This window comes from Sabethes cyaneus, chromosome 3 (assembly GCF_943734655.1).
Source record: "Sabethes cyaneus chromosome 3, idSabCyanKW18_F2, whole genome shotgun sequence".
NCBI classification, from domain to species: Eukaryota; Metazoa; Arthropoda; class Insecta; order Diptera; family Culicidae; genus Sabethes; species Sabethes cyaneus.
Window position 1 is genome coordinate 254,048,298 of NC_071355.1, and position 23,724 is coordinate 254,072,021.

A 23,724-nucleotide genomic window follows, 5' to 3' on the forward strand; every position below is an offset into this window, starting at 1 on the left:
CCCACGCTGTTGTTTGGATACTAAACGAAGAAACCGAAATCGAACGGTCGTGTTCCAACAAGCGACGCAACGAACGAACCGACGGTTTGCTGTTGTTTGTATTTTCCACTTGTTTTGCCATGTGCACGAGCCAAAGCCAAAAGCGCTGATTTTTCTTTTCCTAGACTGAGAGCCAAAGCAAAGCAGTCTGCTGGTCTGAATATGCGCTGTGCTGTGCCGTGGTGCTGGTGTACGACGATCAATCCATATCCGAGCGACTGATGGCCGGCCGTCCGCGGCACTCATTCTCTTTTTACGGTTCGTCTGTTTACTATCTCGGCTAGTATAGTTCAGCGTTGCCACATATATAAAAGTGTTTAGAAAAATACGTACTCTTCCAAGCAATTTCTTTAAGTTTTACATATTGATTGGTACCCTAATTTACTGCCATGATGATTTAATTAACGAGCAATATTTAAAACATATTAAACAATGACCCGATATAACCTTGAAGTTACTTAAGTTTTACATAACCATAACTAATACCTATAATATGTACTTGATATTATACCAGGCACCATTTGGAAACGGTTCGGTACCATTTCACAAATGTTTTAGAGTGCAAGATAGCTAATGATATTTATGGTTAGAATATATGGTTCCAATTAATGCAAGAGGGAAGCTCCCTATCCATGATAATCAATCCTATGATCCACGTGTTGCTCAAGCCGTAAATACCTGGTGCGTCATAAATTTGTGGCAACACTGCGCAAATATGAGTGCCTTGCTTTTCAAGAGACAAGAGATTTCAGGCTCTGTGTTCGTACGTCGACAGGTGTATGGAAGGTGTTAAAACATCAGCTGTTTACATTCTTATCACAGTATGTTTCTCATACTTTCCCTTATTGAGCACCTCTATTCAGAATTTTTTCTTGCTTACCAGATAGACTTTTCTCAAAATCGAAATTACAGCAGAATAAAACTTTTCGTTCAAGACAAGCATATTAGCAGCCACACTACTTCAATTGCACAATTCCTCGCTCAATAAACAATAAATATCTACATCTCCGTGCCGCATACTGTGTACCTTGTTGCTGGACCTGCGTAACATCTATATTTTAGTAAAATTGTTACAAGAATAGTTGAAAATATCGTTGCCAATATGGACTTCTGGATGACAATGGACTGCAGATGTTTTTAGCTATCATGCGTAATACGTCAGTCGTTCAGGAAGCAATGATCACTCATAAAACTCATAAATAAAAGTGTTAAGCATTTTTTAAAACAGATAACAAATCAATCGTTTACTTCTCGATTAAATTGAACGCATTCGTAACACCTACAAATAAAAAATCCTTCGATACCGAGAAATCGGTCGTTTTCTTTCGCCAGTCATAAACTATGTGAAACATGAATAAATCTTCAGTATTTTAACAAAACTCAGTAGTTAAACAAACACGAACATGAAATATCCATCGTAAAAGTCGCGTACTCATCCATCAACTCATTTAGATGTACTGCACTTGCTCGTTGTAGCTGTTTGTTTGCAAACATCTTTGTAGGCGTCTTGCTCCGACTCCCAGGTTGCATCCCTGTTCGGGACAAAAATACCATGCAACTGAGCGTGCATAGTGAATAAATCCTTCTCAAAACAGTGCGGACATTTGAAATAAAATCCTGCCTCATGTGCAAATTTCTGGATACATTTTCGGTGATACCAAGTATACTCCAGGCTTTGGTCATCATTGGACGCTTCTGGAAGGCACTCTGCATAGAAACTAGAAACAGGTTTATACGGTGGCATAAGGTCCCAACAAATTCTGCATTGAGTATTATCTCCGTGACGTTTCGCGGTACTAATTGGTTGGTGCTCATGACAAAACGATGGATATTGTTCGGTAAACTGGGACAAACAATTATTTTCGTATCCGCATTTATAGTGAAACCACACGTTGCAATCGCTTTTATCACATTTTATAGAAGCTGATGGTTGCTTACAGTATTTGCAGACGTAATCACGGTACACTTGAAATGGATTTTCAACATCTTTGCCTGTGAGTTGTGGGACAGACTTGTCTTGCATTGTTCCCGCTCTTGTCAAAAAGCAAAAGAAATGATATCGGCTTGGTGTTTCAGTTTCTTGCACCTCAACGAAATCCCCATATTTCAAAGTATCTTTCTCCGAAAACATACAAATATCGCAAGCAGAATCAATATCTGAACTCAACATCATTTGGGCAACATTTAACTCTTTGTTGGAATCTGAAACTTAAGCAGAAAGCAGAATACCTATCATAAATTATAAATTATATGATGTTAACCCTCTCTGACCACACTTGCATGAGGATTCCACTTTTGGTTATTTATAGTTGTAGATAAGTACAATCTTCGAAATATAATTTTTATTAGACAAACATGAATAGCTGAAATTCTTTGTTAATTTTTGAATTGTAGTCGTGTATCATGTGGTGAGACAGGGTTGGATAAGTAAAGTATAGAGTTTACAGAGACAATAGATTTTGAGGCGGACAAGAGGCTGTTTTGGTATCAAACTAAAATTACAAAATATCGTAACTGGGTATGAGCTATTATTACGTGAGCGGCCTTTAACATACTGCTAACGTCTAGGACAAAACTGTCTATTATCATTGCTATTGTTGTTATATTTAGGTAGATCTGATAGTAATTTACTGATCTTGATATGCTTTCTTGTATTGGTACTTAACATAACGCGAAGAACCATCACAGGAAAGCAATATCAATATCATCAAGTGTCGATTCGTGAAATGGTCTATTAAACCCTGAAGCATTGCTAGAGGACTTATGTTATTCTAGTTACGGTTACCTTTAGTGGAAACTGTTGTATCATCTTCGATTAGGTCGTTTACAGAACAATTTCCATGCTGCACTAATGCCCTTGTTTCGTTTGCCTCGATTTGTTGAGTATAATATTGTCTGATTTCAAGAACCTTGGCCGAAACAATTTCGTTAATTTCCTGCAATCCCGTATATTTCTTGTTGGGAACATGATGAACGACAGGAAAGATATCCAGTATTTGTTTCAAACATTCTACAGCAGGTAACTCTTCTAATTCTGCCATAAAAGTAACTACAGCGGTATCGGTAGTAATCAATATACGATCGAACGAGGCGAACTCACGGTAATACGGATTCTTATACTTAAACTTTTTCAATAACTCTATCGGATGGTCCTTGAAACCATCGCCATTCATAAGAGCTGATGGATAGGTTTTCGGATCCTCCGATTTAGGCAAGCATTCTGCGCAAAATATTTGATGGATCTACAAATAAATAATCCCTCATTCGTGTAGTTTAGATGCAAATCTATTAATTACGAGTTTTGGTTTCCTCTTACCTGATGGTTGGACGGTAACGGATGATGAAACAAAAAAGGAGTAAAACAGAGGCAGCTTTGACAAGATATGAAAAACAATTCATCTAGTCCGCTATTCGAGTAATCTCGACTTTCTAGTATTTTACTGATATCCATGATACGATGATACTAACCGCACTTGAATTAAAATGCATTAGAATTTAACGATGCGTGCGATGGATTATCCAAAACCGAATGCGAAGGAACCAAAAAAACGAAAAAGACTATCATTAACGAACTTGACCGCAAGGGGTTTCCAGTAAGGTGTGTAAGTGCTTAGTAATCAGAGATTACTTTTGTAATCATTTACGAATTAATTAGGTAATCAATGGTAATCAGTATTTAGAATAATCAATGATAAAGATTATAAACTTTAGTAATCATTGGTAATCAATTATTATTACCGTGAGCCCCCGCTGGAATGACCGCTGGAAACTAAATACGTTTCCTTTTGCACAGCAGCTTTGGCAATATACCTCAAATGCAACTTACCTCTCTCCAGCACCTACAATAGACCATTTGAGTTGAAACTGTCGAACCAATTTCCACTTCTACAATCCGGACGTTCAGAATTCGCGCATATTCGAAAGGTTTTCAAAACGTTTGTATTCGTCATATCAAAACAACTAGTTCATAAGGTGCGCGCCTTGCGCGTATGTGAAAATGAATATAGAGTTATCAAATCTTCAGATTAAGAATAAATTCGCCTGATCTGAACGAGGTATTTTTCATATTAGCGAAGGTTGAGTGTATTAGTAATCACTAGAGCGTGATTACCAGAAATTAAGGCTTAAGCATTGATTTCTGGGATTTCAAAAGCAGTTTTTATGCTTAAAACAAAAGATATGTTCACGAAAATTTATCATTGTGTTCTGACTGACGCAAAGAACACAATGATAAACTTTCGTAGACATATCTTTTGTTTTAGCATACAATTTTGAATTTGGAAATTCTATAAATCGCGTTAACACGCGTTTTTGGTGAACAGGGCAGGACCTATAGGACAGGAAGTGACACGTAGCTTCTTATTCTTCTTCATTTTGTTTTGGTGATTCCTTTTCAAAATTTACTACGGCAATGAAAAGTGTGTCCAAGCAAGGTAGTGGTAGTAAAAACGAAGTCAGGTATAAGCATTTTATTAACACTTACGGTATGTTTTAAAGATTTGTCCAAAGGTAAGCAGCAGCGTATAGTTGAAGCGGATACAGGTCCAAGACGATCCACCCATGTAAGAAAACCATCAAACCATTGAAAACAATGTGTGCTTTTCTATATCTAAGTTGAAGAGTTTTCAGCATTTATTATTAATACGTATTACGTGAAGTAGACGGTACTGTGCTGTACCTCACGTTTGTTATATAACATGTGTTTCTTATGTATATTACATATTTATTGATAGAATCTTCATTTCAAATAACAAACATATTCACAATCTATCTGGTGTTAATCTGTTTAAATGTTCTAGATTTCACATACTATTAAAACATGAAAATTGGCTTTAACCCTAAAATGAACGTTACATTATTTTTCCATTAGAAACATGTTTTTTAATCATTATAACACAGCGACATACATTTAGCATCCTTGCTTAATCATCAAATTGGCAAAACGGAAAACCTTCATCCAGCTGAAGATTCCATACGGTCCTGCCTCTCGTATCCCATCGAGGACTGGAACAACACCAGGTACGGTATCGGTTGTACTTGCTTCGGCCGCTCCTCCATTATTGTGTTCAGCTATATTCTGCTTGGAGACTACCACATTTGATGTACCTTTGTCAGCCGAAATTTTCGGTGAAGTCATGATGATGCGTTACAGTTGCAAACCTGGACTCTTTGTATACTTTGAGTTTTCTCTTTCTCTCGTTCCCGATATGCAGCAGAATGGCTTCGATTATATAATAAATAAAATGTAGTTTTCACTTGAATGACACAGTATTAATCAATAAATTTGATATTATGCAGTTGCTTCAAATGAACAACCATCAACATTATCCCTAAGTTTAACCAAAAGTATTTTGAAATAATGTCACTTGTTCTATCTTTTATGCAATAAACAAAACACATACCTGCCTCTCTTTAATTACCCTTTTACGATAGTTCAGATAAGGAGCATGTGTTATTTATACGCTGCACAAACTATTACACTATTTGTTGCCAGCTACAACTATCCAGCTCTGTACGACAATGTTCGAGGGACTAGTCACAGCACAGCCCGCTGAGGTCATTTTATGCTCAACTGCATTGGAATATTTTTCCCGAGCTATCCACGAAACTGACGATGATAATTTTCACGACCACGATGATAACCAATATTTGAGGAGAGGTCAAGGTTCGCTCTCCAAGTTTTCGATTGAATGAACAACTAAGGAGATTTTTGAGAAATCAAAGTTCTACAGACATTATTATCACAAACTACACTCTCCGTTGTATGACAAATTGAAATTAAAACGTTCGATCACAATGGTACTGTGAAATATATATAACTTGAGTGTATTTCAATAGCGTTTGATTATTATTTGTAAACTTTGTTCTCTTCCACACCTTGGCACATGTCTCAGAGGAATAGACAAATTCGCGCGCATGCGAGCCATTAGCTATGTTTGCCGACCTTGCTCTACACTGCACTGGACGTGGTTTGTATTTAGAGAATGCTGTCTATGTGTTATTATAGAATAAGGGATAATATTCTATGAGAAAAGAGAATTTGTGCATATACCAGCTGATCGGAGCAACCTTAACCACTACATAGAATAAAGATTTCATTCATCTATTTATAACAAAAACAGATACACTAGAATTCTTTTTTTTTGTAGCTTTTGAAACTTATTTAACTTATTTCGATATGAAAATTTTCTTTTCGTCGATATAGAACATACCGTTGAATATGATTTTAAAATATGACCTTTATAAGTGGTTTTAGTGTAACTTATTGAATATTTTAGTGCAAATTATTATTATTTCCATCAAATTTCAACCAACATTTGAAAAGGGCCAGTAACCAAGCGTTAATAGACTTCTGGACCAGCATAGGAAAACGTGATGAAAACCAACTCTTAGTCGGCACCTTTATCTTATCGTTGACAAGAGCTGATATCGTTGCTGGCTCAATGTCGTGGCTCCCACTGCCAGCTGTAGAGCTGTCGTGTAAAGCATAGCACTGTTATGCTATCTCATTTACACAAAATAACAGAAGCAGGTAACTAATACTTAGAGTGTACAAAGAATTTTCAATATGAATGGTGGTCGTAATGAAAACAGCAGTAAGAAACCAGCCCAACAAACATTTTGACTGCATAATAGCTTATCAAGCGCTTGCTTACTGAAAATTAGCTGTATAACGGTTGAATAAACTGCCATTGGCGTAGCTTGGAAATTTCTCTAGGAAGGGCCTAGGGGGTGCCTTCCGAAAAATTTTTCAATGTTGAAAATATTGATCTACACGCAAAATAATCCACACGTTATTTCCACGTGAAAAATTACGTAAATTTCTCTACAGGGAGTTACGTAACTTTTAGTTGAACATTATTGGAAAATACATATATTAAATTTAGTGCACATTAATGCCTGTAATCTTATTACAGTCATGCAAATAAACTTTACTCTGAAGTTTTTCGTACCTATAGTTATCTAACTATTGGTATTTCAAAAATTAAAAAACTTAGTCAACTTTTCCAGGAGGGGCTAAATCTTTTCAAGGGAGGACTTAGCCCCCCCAATGGTTGAGAATGACATTTGAACTAATTTTAATTTGCACGTCGTGCAAACCAACCGAGTGCAAATTAAAAAGTGTTCAGATTAAAAACGGTCAAACGAACGGGGGTCCACGGTATAATGTTCTCAGCATGTATATTTTTATTATATAATCGCCGAGTCGTCGCGTCGAAATAAAGAAAAATGGTAATGTTTCAGCGGAAAACTCTCAAACGCAAGTGCCATCGTCGTCGTTGTCGTCAGCACAGAGCCGGAGTGGCTCGTGCCACAGAGAACAGATTAACGAAGGAAGTAATCGATTTTTTGTGTGTAAAGCGTCGATGACACTGGGCGAGTTTTTAGGTTGCTAGTAAGCGAGTTGGCGAGTAGGTCGTGAACTCGCCCTGTGTCATCATACACACTAGCTGACTAGCAGATTGTTTGCTAGTAGCGAGTAAAGTTGAATGCTGCTCAACTTTACTCGCTACTCGATGGCGTGTGCGCTTGTTGGCTAGTACACTAGCTGTGTGGCATCATAGTTGCGAGTAACTAGCGATGCAGGCAAGGGGGTTTTTAATTTAATTAATTTTATTGCACCAGAAATGCCAAATATTTTTACTAATTTTGAAATTGTAAATGCAATGTGAATTAATTGAAGTAATTCCTCGTAATACTTCATATTTACCAATAAAACATCTATGAAGAAGTTAGAATTAAATAACATGAGATAACTCTTATGTAAATTGTACATTGTGTACGTTAGACGTGATCTAGCAACGATTTCTTTGTATGTACGGCATCGCTGCCGAATACGTTTTAGCACAGAGAACAGATTAACAGGCTCGAAGGAAGTAATTAATTTTTTATGTGTAAAATCTGTCGGTAGCGCCCTCCAGAAATAGTTTGCCAAACGCTTAAAAATATATCCATGTACCTTTATTAATATTTCTTTGTGCTGGAGGTATATAGCAGCGATCGCAGCGACATCAAGATTTAGTTTGCCACTTACTGCTCGAGGGGTGCTCTATTGAAGGATTACTCGTAGATTACATAAAAACCTTTTACACACTTTTTGTCAATTACCTGGTAGTCTGTTCTCTGTGGTTTTAGATTTATCAAAACCCCTCGCATACTAGCTTATTTGCCGATTTGTGTGTCATCATGACTCGCGCATTCGCTAGCTCGCCCACTCGTGAAATCGCTGACTAGCAACCTTAAAACACAGAGAACTTAAAACTCGCCCAGTGTCATCGACGCTTAAAATCTGTCGGTAGCGCCCTCCAGAAATAGTTTGCCAAATGCATAAAAAATATTCATGTACCTTTATCAATATTTCTTTGTGCTGGAGTTACATTGCAGCGATGGCAGCGACATCAAGATTTAGTTTGCCACTTACTACTCGAGGGGTGCTCTATTGAAGGATTACTCGTAGATTACATGAAAACCTTTTACACACTTTTTGTCAATTACCTGGTAGTCTCCCAAGTAACAACGGTAGCTGAATTGCAAGAGCAATGGCTGTTTACGGGTTGGTTTAAGGCGATCAAAGCTGCATAAAGTAAGCACTCAAATGGTGTTACAATAAGCGATGTTTAAGCTACTTTAAGTTTTTCAAACCAGTTCTCTCCAAAAAGCTGATAAACAAGCTTAATAGCGGATTTTTCTGCTAAAAAATCTGCTTCTAAACAGCCATAAACATCAAACCGTTTTACGGCTGCTTAAAGGTGTTAAAATGTAGAGTGGAAGCTTTCATTAGGCTCACAGCTTTCAAACTACGTTAAGGTTGCTTAAGGGGGTTAAAGTGGCTTTACAAACTTCTACCAAGTTTTCTTCCGGCTCACAGCACTCATACTGTCAGATCACAGAATTTCGCAATTCGGCTGACAGCAAAAACAGTGTCAGTTATCGACATTATCAACTGCTTCACGCTAGGCGGGCTAGGCTTTAGGTGTAAAGATATTCTCACTGCCTCTTCTGCAGATGCAAATGGGGCGGATCATACGATGAGTGCTTATGGATCAAAAGATGGCGGGTTCAATTCCCGGAAAAAAGACATGCATTTTTAATTAGCTAGCCTAATTATTCGAATTAAAGTTATTCGAAATTAAAAATATCGCGATCGAAACATGTTCACGGCAAAATAAAAAAGGCCGCATTCCATTTTTTTAAATTTAAAAATAGATTTTTTTGGCTGCATAAAGGTTGACGAAGCGTTGATTAAGCGACTGGAAAAGCAGATTGCAAAACTATTTCTCGTTCTAAAAATAGAATTGACAGCATTGCGCAAATTGGCTATTTAAAAGTGCTAAAAAGTTTCTATTAAGCTTCATTGCAGCTTCGAAAGCAGCTATTAATTAGCCTGGAGCTTGATAAAATCACCAGATTTAGATGTTTAAGAGCTGAAAAAAGGTTTTTATTTCTAAACCTAAACCATAGATCAGCCACAGGTTGAATAAAATCAGCTATAAAAGCGTTTGATCAGCCTGAAATTGTTACTTGGGCTGTTCTCTGTGTAAAAGGTTTTTATGTGATCTACGAGTAATCCTTCAATAGAGCACCCCTCGAGCAGTAAGTGGCAAACTATAATTGAGCTTGCTGACGTTTGCCGCACACACACATCGACGCGCGAATTGTTGTTGCTGTTGTTAGATTTTACATTGATTTTACACGTTTGTTTTTGTTTTCCCCCAGTTATACCCCGGTAAAAAAACATACGTTTGAGTGAAAAACGATAAGTTTTTGTAGCCCTTAGCAAGCTCTATAGCGTTTTTGTTTTTGCTTAGATCCAACCTAGGTTCGCCCTGATTCCAATCGAACGGCTGTCAAAACGTTTGTTTTTCGACTCAGGTTGAACTTAGTTTCGCTCTGGGTTGAACTTTTCAGACGTCGGGTTCGCTCTGGGTTTTTTCACGGTTCAACCCCGCTGTAAGTAATACACGGACAAACCGAAAATGTTTGTTTATTCAGTGGTCAAGTTCGAACTAACCCAGGCAAAAAAACAAAAACGGTATAAATCTTGATGTCGCTGCCTTCGCTGCTATATATGTAACTCCAGCACAAAGAAATAATGATAAAGGTACATGGATATTTTTTTTATGCGTTTGGCAAACTATTTCTGGAGGGCGCTACCGACAGATTTTACACACACAAAATCGATTACTTCCTTCCTATCCAATGAGGTTTAAAAAGGTGTGACAGATGAAGACTTTTGATGGTATTAGTAGCAAAAAATCAGAAAACGACGTCAAACTACAAAAACAAACCGCGTCGGACAATGGGGTTTGTTTTGGAGTTTGACGTCACGCTTCATCGTGATTGGTCGATTTATGATTCCACCCACACCATGATGAAATTTATTCACTGCACTAACACCACTTAACCAACATTGCCACCAGTGCTGCAATTTTTCGACTGAGAATTCAAACGCCGAAATTTTTTTTACCTCAGTGTAAAGGATCACGTTTGACAGAAAGTCTTTTCGCTCTCATTCATATTTGTTTTCTCTCGACTGCTTGCCTCTGTTTCACTTACACACAAAGCCGTATGAACATAGCTGTCATTCTTATATATTGAGCAGTGATTGACACACAATATCAATATCATTAAGATGCTGTTGATATTGAAATATCAATATCATTGAGATGCTGTTAATGTCATGAATGTCTAATATTAAATGCTAAAAAATTATTGTATGGTTCAATAACTGAGTAAGATAATATCAATGAAAATTTTAAATTTTCACTTTTTAATTTTAAGCATTCAATATCATCAGCGTCTTAGTGATATTGATATTGAATGCACCAGTCAATACGTGACAGAACCTAGTGAATGAACTCGTCACTACCAAAATAATTTTGACGGATTGAACTGAAATAAATCTTCACTCGGGTACAGCGCGTTGTTTTCTTTTTCTTTTGATATGCTATGATGCCGATTTTAACTAATAGTTGCATTCATTTTCATCGGAATGTTGATATTGAAATTGAAAATTCGCAGCCGTGATTGCCACACCTGTATATATCACATTGCCTTCGAGCCTGTTAATCTGTTCTCTGTATTTCTACTTCCACTTCTGTTCTGAAGTGTGTGATGTGATAACTGTAAACACAGCGAACAGACTACCAGGTAATTGACAAAAAGTGTGTAAAAGATTTTTATGTAAGCTACGAGTAATCTCAATAGAGCACCCCTCGAGCAGTAAGTGGCAAACTAAATCTTGATGTCACTGCCATCGCTGCTATGTAACTCCAGCACAAAGAAATATTGATAAAGGTACATGGATATTTTTTGATGCGTTTGGCAAACTATTTCTGGAGTGCGCTACCGACAGATTGTACACACAAAAAATCGATTACTTCCTTCGAGCCTGTTAATCTGTTCTCTGTGGTGTAAATTCTGATTACCATTGATTACCTAATTGATTCGTAAGTGATTACAAAAGTAATCTCTGATTACTAGGCACTTATACGCCTTACTGGAAACCCCTTGGGTTTCATCGACTGACGTAAAACTAACGTCAAAATATTCGCACATGACGGTGAAATGTCAGGCAGTGATCGATTTTTTAAATTTTTCTCTTTCTCTCAAATTCCCCTAAAAAGCGCAAGAACGCGTTGCTGGCGCTGTGCTTGAAGAAAATTTGCAGTGATTGGACGTGTTTGCTCAGTAGTGAGCTCGACGATAGTGCATTTTCTTGTGATTTCTACCTGCAAAGACGGTAAGTTGTTAACTGTAAGAAAGCTCACAAATTATTTTCATCAGTACAAACTTTTAAATCGTGACATTCTATAAGAACCAAATCCTGGCAAAATTGCAGTTCTAGTTTGAATAGATTTGATTTTCACCATAATTGTGACTTCTTTCGTAAGCGCAGCAGGTTGGTGATTCTTAGAATTTTGGTGAACATCGCAAAGCTATTAGAGCAGCATAATTATTCTCCAGGTCATTAAAAATTGTTCGAGAAACAGATAAAAGCACCCTAGCAACTAAATCAGTAAAAAATTTTCCCGGTTACGTAATGGAATTCTTAACTGCCCTTTTTGGGTGCTTCACAGAGTCATCTGGGTTAAGGTCAAAAAGTAAAACATTTTCTGTTTACTAGGTCGTGGCTCAGTTTGTGAATTAGTCTATTTAAAGAAAAATCTTGTGTACAATGAGATTTCTAAGGAAGCTGCCACATATCTATTGGAGATAGCATAAGAGCAAATGCGTTACGTCATACGAACAAGAACTTAACCTTCAGACCTAAGCAACGCGCGCAAGCATGGTATTTGTGTCCTGCAAATCTAGCAGCTAAATATCCTGTTTGACGATTATATAATTAGCATGACGGGTGTAGTCACGTGACTGACATTATTTTTACTTTTTAGTTTTTATAATCATCCGCCGATATGGGTGTTCCAGCTGGTGACGTCGAGAAGGGAAAGAAGCTGTTCGTCCAGCGGTGCTCGCAGTGCCATACCGTCGAAGCTGGTGGAAAACACAAGGTGGGTCCGAATTTGCACGGACTGTTCGGCCGTAAGACTGGCCAAGCTGCTGGATTCTCATACACCGATGCCAACAAAGCAAAAGGTATTACCTGGAACGAAGATACTCTGTTTGAGTACCTGGAAAATCCGAAAAAATACATCCCTGGTACGAAAATGATCTTTGCTGGTCTCAAGAAACCAAATGAGCGGGGAGATCTGATTGCTTACTTGAAATCGGCATGCTAAGATCATTCACCTAGTTTTTTGGCAGTACCGCTGCTCCCACAAACAACAGTTACGAAACACAGAAGTGTAGAAAGCCCTCGCTTCCGATTCAACCCAAATCCGAATAGGACAATTGCTTGATAATTTTAACTTTATTTATATATTAGTAGATAAAGAAATTATGACAGAGGTATCGTCTGTGATTCGGTTCATCAATCGATTGAGTTTCAATAAAAAAAAGCCTTCAGGTGGTTAACTTATTTTTCAAACACTTAAAAAATTTATAAGTGAACCAGTAGTATTACAAAGTGAACTCTCCGTAAGCGGCGAGAAGCAAAACAGAGAACGACAAAAATAGAATAATGGCTTAAATTTTCTGTTTTCTACTGCTTAGTCACACGTTATCCTACATCATATTGTACATTCAGTTTAAAGAAGTAATATTCGATATTGAAGCAAAAGATCATAACATAATGCAACATTAATTTGACGAGGACAGACTACGATAAACTTTATAGTAACAGCACTCTAAATTCCGGATTGAGAGTTTTGTCGGAAAAAATAAACTGCCGTCATCGGCGATGTGATGACTGAAAATAATAATTTTTTTGTTATCCGAACACTGACTCTTCTTTTCTTTCTTTCCTCATTCATAAACGTCCGGCTTTGCATCAGTATTATTTATTGGCAAATACCTATATCTATGACAAAGAGCTGTGAATGACGCCTTGACTGATCCACATAGAATTTTCCAATTTTTATAAAAAATCAATTTTTAGAAACTTACATTTAGTTTTAGCTCTTCACGGTTACTCTGTCATAGTTTTGGCGCCTTTTCCTTCTCAGGAACGGAGTCAACTCATGCTGCGCACGTCGATACTTGGCCAAATTTTCCCTCGTGGCATTGTTTCTCTAAACTCTTGTTTTCCTCTCCGTTACTTGCTGGCATTTCCCGTCAAACCACTCATTACGTGCACTCGAGATTTCTTCACCTAGCAACGTGCTTGCGGCCTCAATGACTGTCGAGCTTTATCCGTCCTCGTGGGTCGAAGCACAGAGGGACGTATAGAGGTTCATGAAGTACGCGCGTATAGCACCTCGCGGGTGGAGAGTCATTAGGATGGTTGCAATAGCCACGTAACAGTCCTGTGCTCTAATAGTCGGCTGTGAAGGTGTCGATTAAGTAGGGTCAAGTCTTAGAAAGACTTTGCTTTTTTTTTAGCTTTAGGCGCACATGTACTGCTCCCAGGTGATGGTCCGCTTCGATATCCGCCTCTCGTAGGGAGCGTACGTTTGTTATGTTCGAGAAAAACCAGCCATCGTTGGGAATATGGTCGATTTGGTTCAATGTTCGTTGGTCAGGTGATTTCCAGCCCTCTGGATACTACAAAGTTGAGGCATCGCTGGCTGCTAACGTTCGTGTCGGTGTGCAGGCTGTAAGACCCGATCACCGATCTATACATTTCTTCCCTGCCTATCTTGGCGCTTATATCCCCGATGACGATTTTAACGTTCCGTGACCAGCACGTCACAAAACGCACGTTTATAATGGTGTAGTTGAAGAAACGTCCTTTGATCCCCAACATACACATCCTTTTGTTATTCGCCTTTCAGCCCACTACACGATCCTGCATTCTGCCCATCACTACGAAACCCGTTCCCAGCTCGTTGGTCGCTCCACCGCTCTAATAAAACTGGGTCTTGCCCCCACGGATCCTCCACACCCTCTCGTCTTTGCGACAGATCTCCTGTAGTAACTCGTTGCGGAACTTTCTGGGTTCTAACTGATAGAGCAGCATCCTCTCGGCCTCCAACGAAATTCAGTGATTCGCAGCGCCAAGTACCAAGCATCAATTCAGTCGAATTTTCTTGATTTTTCGTAGTATTTAAGATTTAGGCAGTTTACAAGGGCTACGAATAGCTGGTAAATCTAATGTTAATAAAAGACCAGTTATTTCTTAGCTCAATTTCATTTATTAATGGTAACAATAGATAGGTGTCATTTGACCTTAAAAATCTCAATTTAAAAAACAGGAAAATCAATCTATTTAGTTTTTAGATAGTACATATTATAAAAACCAAATGTGTAACTTCTGCACGTCAGGTAGTTTTAATATTAGTTGATTACTTCCAGTTCAAATCGTTTGACATGTCCCCAACGATCGCGCAATTGGTTCATCAACTGAATGTTGACCGATTTGCGTACGGCCACATGCTGAACGCTCGGTGATAGGTTTGGCCACTCGATAAATCCTCCAGAAAACCGCGCAGAAACCATTATCAGCGTATGAAGGTATTCAAGCTGCTTCAAATTGCAAAACGGATTAGCACCAAACTGTGGACGAATGAAACAAATTAAGCCATGAACTTATCTGAATGCCCAAAACGATAATTACAAAGTAAACATGCACCAAATCTAGTGTGCAAAGATTTGGAATGTAGTCTATTAAAATTTTAGTATGCCTGCAGCAGTATTGCATATTCTCTAAACGTAACGCAGGTACAGTCGAGAACATCTTAGTTAGTACGGTAAAGTCAGCAAAGTTTACGCTCGCGAGAATCAGCTGTTTAAGGTTATGTACTAGTGTATCGTTTTTAAATGAAGGTTTATGGCGCACGAGTAAAACATTAAGTTTTAATGTTTCAAGTTTTGCGCAGGTCATTACTATCTGCTTCAGAGATAAAATATGAATGCGTTCGTATTTTTGCTCAAGGCCTAGATAGGTGAGCTCATTGAACTTTCTGCACAAGCTGAGCACTGAGTTAAGCCTCAGTGGTGCTCCTATAAAATATTGGAGACACATCAATTTGTAGTTACGAGCGCTTTGGAGCAAATCGCACGCGAGATATCGAAGAGTCGGCTCTTTCCTGTTTCGCGTAGAAAGGAAACTGCCTCTACATCTTATATTTATCAGCACATGTTCATTGAGGAAATAGTCGCCCATGGCCAAGTTGTTCCAATCATGACAGACTAAAGTGCAGTTAATACGAGACACAAAATCCAAGTAATCGAAGATAAGGATCCTAATCTGAAAAACTAAATATTAGGAAAATAAATATATTGCTTCACTATTTTAAATACCTCTGGTGGAAGATCTTGAAACTCCATTTTGAGATTATTTCTTTCATTTTTTATTCGTATTCTAGAAAGGAAAACACTTAATGTACTTGGATAAGTACTAATATTCTTTGCTGCAGAGCAGTGAGATACAAGAACTCGGAAAACGGAATCTTAAACTTTGTGCTTTTCCAAACTCCGTGAATGTTTTACGTTTTTACAACCGAACCGGAAATGGCTCTGGCTGTTTTTGTTTTCAGCTTACCATGGAGTCAGTGAGAATGAGACTGTCGAATTCTCGAACTCGAATGTGGGGCGCGGCGAATAGGTCGAATAGTGGCTATAACCCAAAGGGGTCCCCAAGGTTTATAAGTGTGTAGTAATCGAGTAATCTAACATTACTTATGTACACAGAAAGATTTCTGACAATTTTAAATTTTTCATTCACATGTAGGGTAACCAACCTATTTTGGACCCCCTCAGCAGCTGTACATAATTTGGACACTTGCATTTGATTTTGCTGTAAGTGTCCAAATTATGTACAGCTGCTGAGGGGTCCAAAATACGTTGGTTACCCTACGAAATGTAAAAATCGTCAAATCATAGAGCTTCGTAGTCGCAATGTAGTTTAGTTTGGCTTTCGAAACAGCAGTATGTTCGTTTGGCTTCCTCTTGGCAATTCTCGACTAACATTTAAAAAGGACCAATCACCGAATCTAAACAAGTCGTGTAAAAATTTGTTTTCCTCAAGGTTTTGCCACTACCCCAACATTGACATTGGAAAAGGTATGATCGTAGGGATTGACATCTACCTAACAACCCCATTAAAATAGTTACGAAAAATGCAAATACTGATACGATTTCCACTGCATGACTATTTGGCCTACTATCACACCCAGACGTATGAAACTGAAGGGTAAAGATGCGGCTAACATCTTTTTAAGCTTCCTACACGTCCGACATAAAAAGAAAAAAAGCAAAAAAGTAATTTTGTTCGAGCGCTTACCAATACACATTCATCCGAGGCTGAAGTTAGAGCGGGCTACTCACAAATACATTAGGTCCGAGGCAAAGTTTGTTATGGGCTAGATGAGATGTTGGCTACACGAAAAATGTATGGGAATGACATTTGTGACAGTGGGGTGATCACACCTTTCTTGAATGCAGTTCTTTACTGCTCCAATAGAAAATACCAATTTTGGAAGCGCGATGTTACTCCTTCAAAGACATATAGCATGGCACACCCCCTCGGTTTAGCAAACGAAATGGCTGCTTCCGCGTATCTCTATACTTTGAGTATTTCTAGTCCTAGTGAGAGGCCCACGAAACGAACTCACATCTCGGTCTCGCAGTGCTGAACAATCTCATTTTAATTTCACTGCTCATTCAATCACAAAAAACAGGCCCCACAATATTGTACTGTCACGAACGAAACGCAGAGCGAAAAATCGATTGATTTTTACTTTTTACATTAAATCTTGCATCCAGCAAGTGCGAATCCTTTCTGAAAGCATCTGTTAAATGCAATAGTGTAGTGTTGGTGTCGTGGATAGCAAGGTACGAACGGTTTGCGTAATCAAAACCACTCCTGATTGAGGATTGCTTCGGTCGGCGTAGGATCTGTTCAACATAACTTGCATAAATCGAGTGCGAAGAGGGATATAGTGAATAATTTTAGGGCGTTAAAGAACAGTGATTATTATCGTTTGTCTACTGGCATAGTGCTGTGATTGTGGTGTTGATTCAGAGTCATTCATATTTTCAGCACATCGCAGGCAGCGGCTAAGAGGAATAAGAAGATATTGTCCACGTCGCGAAGAAGAATAGCATTGCTGGGTGTAAGTTCAGACTTGTTATCACAAAATTGATATAAATGGAGTGTAATTTTACAGCAGTAAATGTTTGAGTTACAAGCAAGCCTTCGATTTGCATAACACAGCAAAAGTAATTTACAGAAAAACAACTATTATCGAGTGCGAATTGCTCTTGAAAAAATTTCATATTAATATTGTTTCCATTTCAACTAATGTCTTTGACAGCAGCAGCAGTAGTGCTAGTGGGAACCCCGAATGTCCACTGTCGTTCGATGAGCCGCAGGAGTTTGGCAAGAGAGTAACATTGCTCATACCTAAAAGTTTTGGCAAAGGCTTATTGCAAAAGAAAGCGGTGAAGTCATCTGTCCTCCATAAACCACGAAAACAATCAAGAAAGAAAGTATTCTGTTAAAGTAACCACTTGCCAAGATGGCACCAGTGCGGGGAGATGGAATGCGCGGATTAGCCGTTTTTATTTCGGATATACGAAATTGTGAGTATTCAATATTAAAAATATAGGCATTGTTAAATCAATCAAGTTTATATCAGTTTTAGAATGATATAAAGGTTATAGGTACCTAGTCTTTTAATTCTTAATTCTTACCTCACTCCCTTTTTTGCGCAGGCAAAAGTAAAGAAGCGGAAATCAAACGTATTAACAAAGAACTCGCTAACATCCGGAGCAAATTCAAAGGGGACAAAACATTAGATGGCTACCAGAAGAAGAAATATGTCTGCAAACTGTTGTTCATATTTCTGCTTGGGCATGATATCGATTTCGGTCAGATGGAAGCAGTGAATTTGTTATCTTCAAACAAGTACTCCGAAAAGCAAATTGTGAGTATAGCACAATGTACACCGTTTAATTCGTAACTAAAACTTTTCTCAAAATTGTTTTTCGTTTTCCAGGGTTATCTCTTCATTTCAGTGCTGGTCAACACTAACAGTGACTTGATCAAACTGATCATTCAAAGCATTAAGAACGACTTGCAGTCCCGCAATCCAATCCATGTCAATCTGGCATTGCAATGTATCGCCAACATCGGTAGCCGCGACATGGCTGAAGCATTTTCGACCGAAATTCCCAAACTGCTCGTCTCTGGGGACACGATGGACGTGGTAAAACAATCAGCGGCACTTTGTCTGTTACGTTTGTATCGAACATGTCCCGATATCATACCGGGTGGTGAGTGGACTAGCCGGATCATTCATCTTCTGAACGATCAACATATGGGCGTGGTAACGGCCGCCACCAGTCTTATCGATGCTCTGGTTAAGAAAAATCCAGACGAATATAAAGGATGTGTTAGTTTGGCCGTTTCAAGACTCTCTCGCATAGTTACTGCTTCATATACTGATTTGCAAGATTATACGTACTATTTTGTACCAGCGCCGTGGCTCTCGGTAAAGCTTCTGCGACTATTACAAAATTACAATCCTCCAACGGAGGACCCTGGAGTGCGAGGTCGTCTGAACGAATGTCTCGAGACGATTCTGAACAAAGCCCAGGAACCACCAAAGAGCAAAAAGGTACAGCATTCCAATGCAAAGAATGCCGTACTGTTCGAGGCAATCAACTTGATCATACACAACGATAGCGAGGCCAATTTACTCGTTCGTGCTTGCAATCAGCTGGGCCAGTTCCTGAGCAACCGGGAGACAAACCTTCGCTATTTGGCCTTGGAATCGATGTGCCATTTGGCTACCTCAGAATTCTCGCATGAAGCCGTCAAGAAACACCAGGAAGTGGTCATCCTCTCGATGAAGATGGAGAAAGATGTATCGGTGCGTCAGCAGGCGGTTGATTTGTTGTATGCGATGTGCGATCGTACCAATGCGGAGGAAATCGTTCAGGAAATGCTGAACTATCTTGAAACGGCTGATTATTCCATTCGAGAGGAAATGGTACTGAAAGTTGCCATTCTAGCGGAGAAGTATGCTACCGATTTCACCTGGTACGTGGATGTCATCTTGAATCTGATTCGTATTGCTGGTGATTACGTGTCTGAGGAGGTTTGGTATCGTGTCATTCAGATTGTCATCAATCGAGAGGAAGTGCAAGGCTATGCTGCTAAGACCGTGTTTGAAGCCTTGCAGGCACCAGCGTGCCACGAAAATATGGTTAAAGTCGGAGGATACATTTTGGGCGAGTTTGGCAATCTAATTGCCGGTGATTCTCGTTCCGCTCCGATGGTTCAATTTAAGTTACTCCATTCAAAGTATCATTTGTGTTCTTCTATGACACGAGCTTTGCTTCTCTCGACCTATATTAAATTCATCAATCTGTTTCCGGAAATTCGTTCGACAATTCAGGACGTGTTTCGACAGCACAGCAATCTACGTTCGGCCGATGCCGAATTGCAACAGCGTGCGAGTGAATATTTGCAGTTGAGTATTGTTGCGTCGACTGATGTGCTGGCTACGGTGCTAGAGGAGATGCCATCGTTCCCGGAGCGTGAAAGTTCTATTTTGGCGGTATTGAAAAAGAAGAAACCCGGCCGAGTGCCGGAGAATGCGGAGATACGTGACAGTAAAAGTCCGGTGCCAAATGCCCATAGTGCTCATAATGCTCAAACTAATCATACTGCAGGGTAGATATTTTCTTTTTGTGCATTCTGCTTAATTCGAATTGGTTGTTAATTTTATTTGTTTTGTTTCAGGATGAATAATACGAATGCCAGCTCGGACCTTCTTGGATTAAGCACGCCCCCTGCTTCGCAGTCGCAGACTGGAACTCTAATAGACGTCCTTGGTGACATTTACAGCGCTACCAATGGTACTAGTAGTGTAATCAACAATGCTAAAAAGTATGCTGAAGTTTTGTATTCTGATTTCTGAAGAAGACAACTGCTATGACTGACAAACGGTTCGTTTCCCTCGTTTTAGGTTTGTTTTCAAAAATAACGGTGTCTTGTTCGAGAACGATTTACTTCAAATAGGCGTAAAGAGTGAATTCCGTCAAAATCTAGGACGGCTAGGATTGTACTATGGAAATAAAACACAAACTGCGCTGCAGAACTTTGTTCCAACACTGCAATGGTCTGCGGATGATGCGCTCAAGTTGAATGTCCAGATAAAAGCAGTGGAACCAACGTTGGAGGCCGGTGCTCAGATCCAGCAGCTGCTGACGGCGGAATGTATCGACAATTATTCCGCAGCCCCGTCGATTGTTATCAGTTTTCGTGTAAACGGTGGAGCGCCTCAGAAAATCACCGTCCTACTACCACTGACCATCAATAAATTCTTTGAACCAACAGAGATGAACGCTGAATCGTTCTTCGCACGGTGGAAAAATCTAGGAGGGTAAGTTACGAGGTTCTGCTTGAAAAGACCGAGCGCTCATGACTTCTATCTTTCGCCAGTGAACAACAACGGGCACAACGTGTCTTCAAAGCGCAACAGCCGCTCGATCTGCCTGGGGCCCGCAACAAACTGATTGGATTCGGGATGCAACTACTGGAGGGAATCGATCCCAATCCGGACAACATGGTGTGCGCTGGTATTATTCACACGCAGGCTCACAAGGTCGGCTGTTTGCTTCGTCTTGAACCGAACAAGCAAGCACAGGTTTGTGTGTGTATATTTAACTGTTTTGAGTAAAAGGACCAACATTAATTAACATTGTTACGTTGCAGATGTTCCGTTTAACCATCCGCTCCAGTTTAGAGAATGTCACGCAAGAGATCTGCGAGTTACTGGTAGACCAATTTTAATAAGCGTTTGTATGATATTGAATTGAACACATTATTACGTAAGCACCGACGTATGCGTGCCAGAAGAGAGATTTTTTCGTTTCATTTTCTTTTCCTTAGTACTAGCAATGTTTCGATTGAAATATTCTCCTCTTTTTTTCTTTTTTTATTATTTCCTATTCGTATATTTGTGTGACACAAAGTAAACCGTACAATTATTAGATTATTCTACAAGTTACTTCCGTACTTTGTGAAATATACAATGCAAGATGCTAGTTTAAAAGAAAAATGTTGATTGTTAGCATAAAATTCATCCTCTTCTGGCGACGTACCTAAGAAATAATCCAGCTTAGCTGAAAATGTATTGAAATTACAACAGAAAACGTATCGTATTAACGATAATTCCAAATACTTGTTGAATTCGTTAGAAACCGTACCGAAGTTTGGAATAAACAGCTAAGTTTAACGTTTATGGCAAGACAAAACAAATAAATCTCATTTATCGCTTACAGGCATACATAAATTGTAAATGTATGAATAAACAAGCAAATATAAAACGTTAGACTGTATTCAGGAGTGTTAAAACAAAAATCAAATGCGTCCCAATTTCGACAGATAAATAGCTCGAGCAGAAATCGAATCATCACACCCAACAAGTTCGCTAGCGCTTATCGAATCGACGCAAAAATCAAAGTAACTAGTGTAGCACAAAATGTCATCATTCGTTTGAAACCGAATTTCACCTTCTTTTTCGATTGTGATACACGAAAAAAGACCTTCAGCTGCTATCCCTTCTTGACTCGAAAAAAAAAACAATAACAATGAGACGCGATAGTTTCTTCTTTTGCCTTTTATATTATATCACAGTTACTAATATATTATGTTATATTTGTATATCATGCAATATTATTTTATGCGTTAGGCGCTGCAATAGATGAAATTACTGACTCGTGTAAATTATTATGGCTGAACTGTTTCTTCTTAGGTCATAATCACACATAATATCATACTCACCATTCTCACTAAATGCTGAACTAGAATTCGCCAGACACATTTTACTCATCGTAACTGCAAATTAGGAGAAGTGACAAAAGATCTTTAGCTTTATCAGCCTTTTCCCGGGGACTGCACCGGCATATGTGAGGCAAACCGACAGTCTTAATAGATCCTTCAGAAAATACATTAAAAATAATGAACCTCAATGGTACCATACCAGAAAGGGTAAAAAGCAGGAAAATAAGAATGCATTAAAGCTATATTCACATTTACGATATGATGGTATATAAATATGAGAAAAAATATACGAAAGTTATGAAAGACTTAAGTGTATATGTTTCAGTTATAACAAATTCAATCGGTGTTGGGCTGTCATTGTCCTATCGTTCCAAATCTCGGCTGTTCGAGCATCCTCGTCAATAGCGCACGCGGGTCTGCCTCAAAGTCGTCGACTTTCTCCGGGTTCCCTGTTGATTGTTGTCTTTGCCGGTGGTTCATTCGGCATTCTCGTCACGTGACCGGCTCATTGCACTTGCTTTTTTTTTTTTCCTGTATGGACTCATCACTGCGACCATTATGGTTAGATCTATTGTGATATCGCCCGGGTGTTTGTTGTATAACCCGCACTGCATTTATTTTGGCTATAGTCGCTATTGAGTGAGCGATATGCTTATTGAATTTTTTTTTATGCGTGCTTGTGTGTAATTGGGCACCCTTCTATCAATACTCTACTCTACTTTACCCACCTCGTTCCACATGACAGCGCACAGTCCCCAATTATAGTCATCCCTGGCGTAGCAAACCAGTGCATTTTTACTATAAGGGTCTCATTTTTGCACTGTCAATAGGCCATATCGGGATAATATAGAACTCAGCATGAAGGAAGGGCGATGAGGGGCCTGAGAATAAACCCATGCTAAAGTCACTTTGACATCGAATGGCCTGATTCTACTAAGATTCGAACCCATGACCATTCGCTTGTCAAAGCAGACTCGGTAACCTTGCGGCTACAGAGCCCCTCTTGCACTTGCTTAATAACATTATAAAATCCCAGAATCTTCATGGCACGCCCATCCAACATAATAAAGCCTGAAAGCCAAATTGCATCACTTTAAAGGAATAAACTAAATAATCGTTGCCAGATTCAGAGCACGGGTTAGAAACCTTACAGCAATCCAGTGCTCTGCGCCAATAGAAGCTGCAGGAGAAAGAGAGTGTCTACAGCCAGCTGAATTGCGTGGTTGAGAAAGGGGGGACATCAAAGTCCACTTCAACGCGAAGAACCACATCTGCTGAAAATAACGAAGGAGCCTTCTTGATTTATGTACACAACAAACGCAGCGCTGATATTGCATCCGACCATAACCTTGTCACTTGCGCTAGCGCATCGCACGTGTCCAATGACG

The 23,724-nt window shown here is 39.0% G+C and overlaps 2 protein-coding genes and 1 long non-coding RNA gene across 11 annotated transcripts; 2 read left to right on the forward strand and 1 right to left on the reverse strand.

Annotated features, from left to right (window-relative positions):
• Positions 1 to 4,670: 4,670 nt before the first annotated feature.
• Positions 4,671 to 5,913, reverse strand: LOC128743721 (uncharacterized). The gene is made up of 3 exons (XR_008412318.1): positions 5,442 to 5,913; positions 4,947 to 5,260; positions 4,671 to 4,877 (listed from the first exon to the last, which is right to left on the reverse strand). It is a non-coding gene; the product is annotated as an uncharacterized LOC128743721 (long non-coding RNA).
• Positions 5,914 to 12,455: 6,542 nt separating this feature from the next.
• Positions 12,456 to 12,779, forward strand: LOC128741098 (cytochrome c-2). The gene has a single exon (XM_053836673.1). It carries the CDS (start codon positions 12,456 to 12,458, stop codon positions 12,777 to 12,779), a length of 324 nt encoding a protein of 107 aa, XP_053692648.1.
• A 4,469-nt stretch (positions 12,780 to 17,248) lies between these two features.
• On the forward strand, positions 17,249 to 22,634 carry LOC128744375 (AP-2 complex subunit alpha). 9 transcript variants are annotated; one of them, XM_053841342.1, is made up of 9 exons: positions 17,249 to 17,520; positions 17,582 to 17,654; positions 17,856 to 18,123; positions 18,256 to 18,467; positions 18,540 to 20,221; positions 20,291 to 20,437; positions 20,517 to 20,933; positions 20,993 to 21,203; positions 21,266 to 22,634. In XM_053841342.1, the coding sequence occupies exons 3-9, from the start codon at positions 18,060 to 18,062 to the stop codon at positions 21,341 to 21,343; spliced, it is 2,811 nt and encodes a 936-aa protein (XP_053697317.1). In that variant the 5' UTR covers positions 17,249 to 17,520; positions 17,582 to 17,654; positions 17,856 to 18,059; the 3' UTR covers positions 21,344 to 22,634. The 9 variants fall into 9 exon arrangements, with proteins under 9 accessions (XP_053697317.1, XP_053697318.1, XP_053697320.1 ...); XM_053841343.1 differs by having other exon boundaries at positions 17,249 to 17,508; XM_053841345.1 differs by having other exon boundaries at positions 17,249 to 17,508; positions 17,859 to 18,123.
• Positions 22,635 to 23,724: the final 1,090 nt, after the last annotated feature.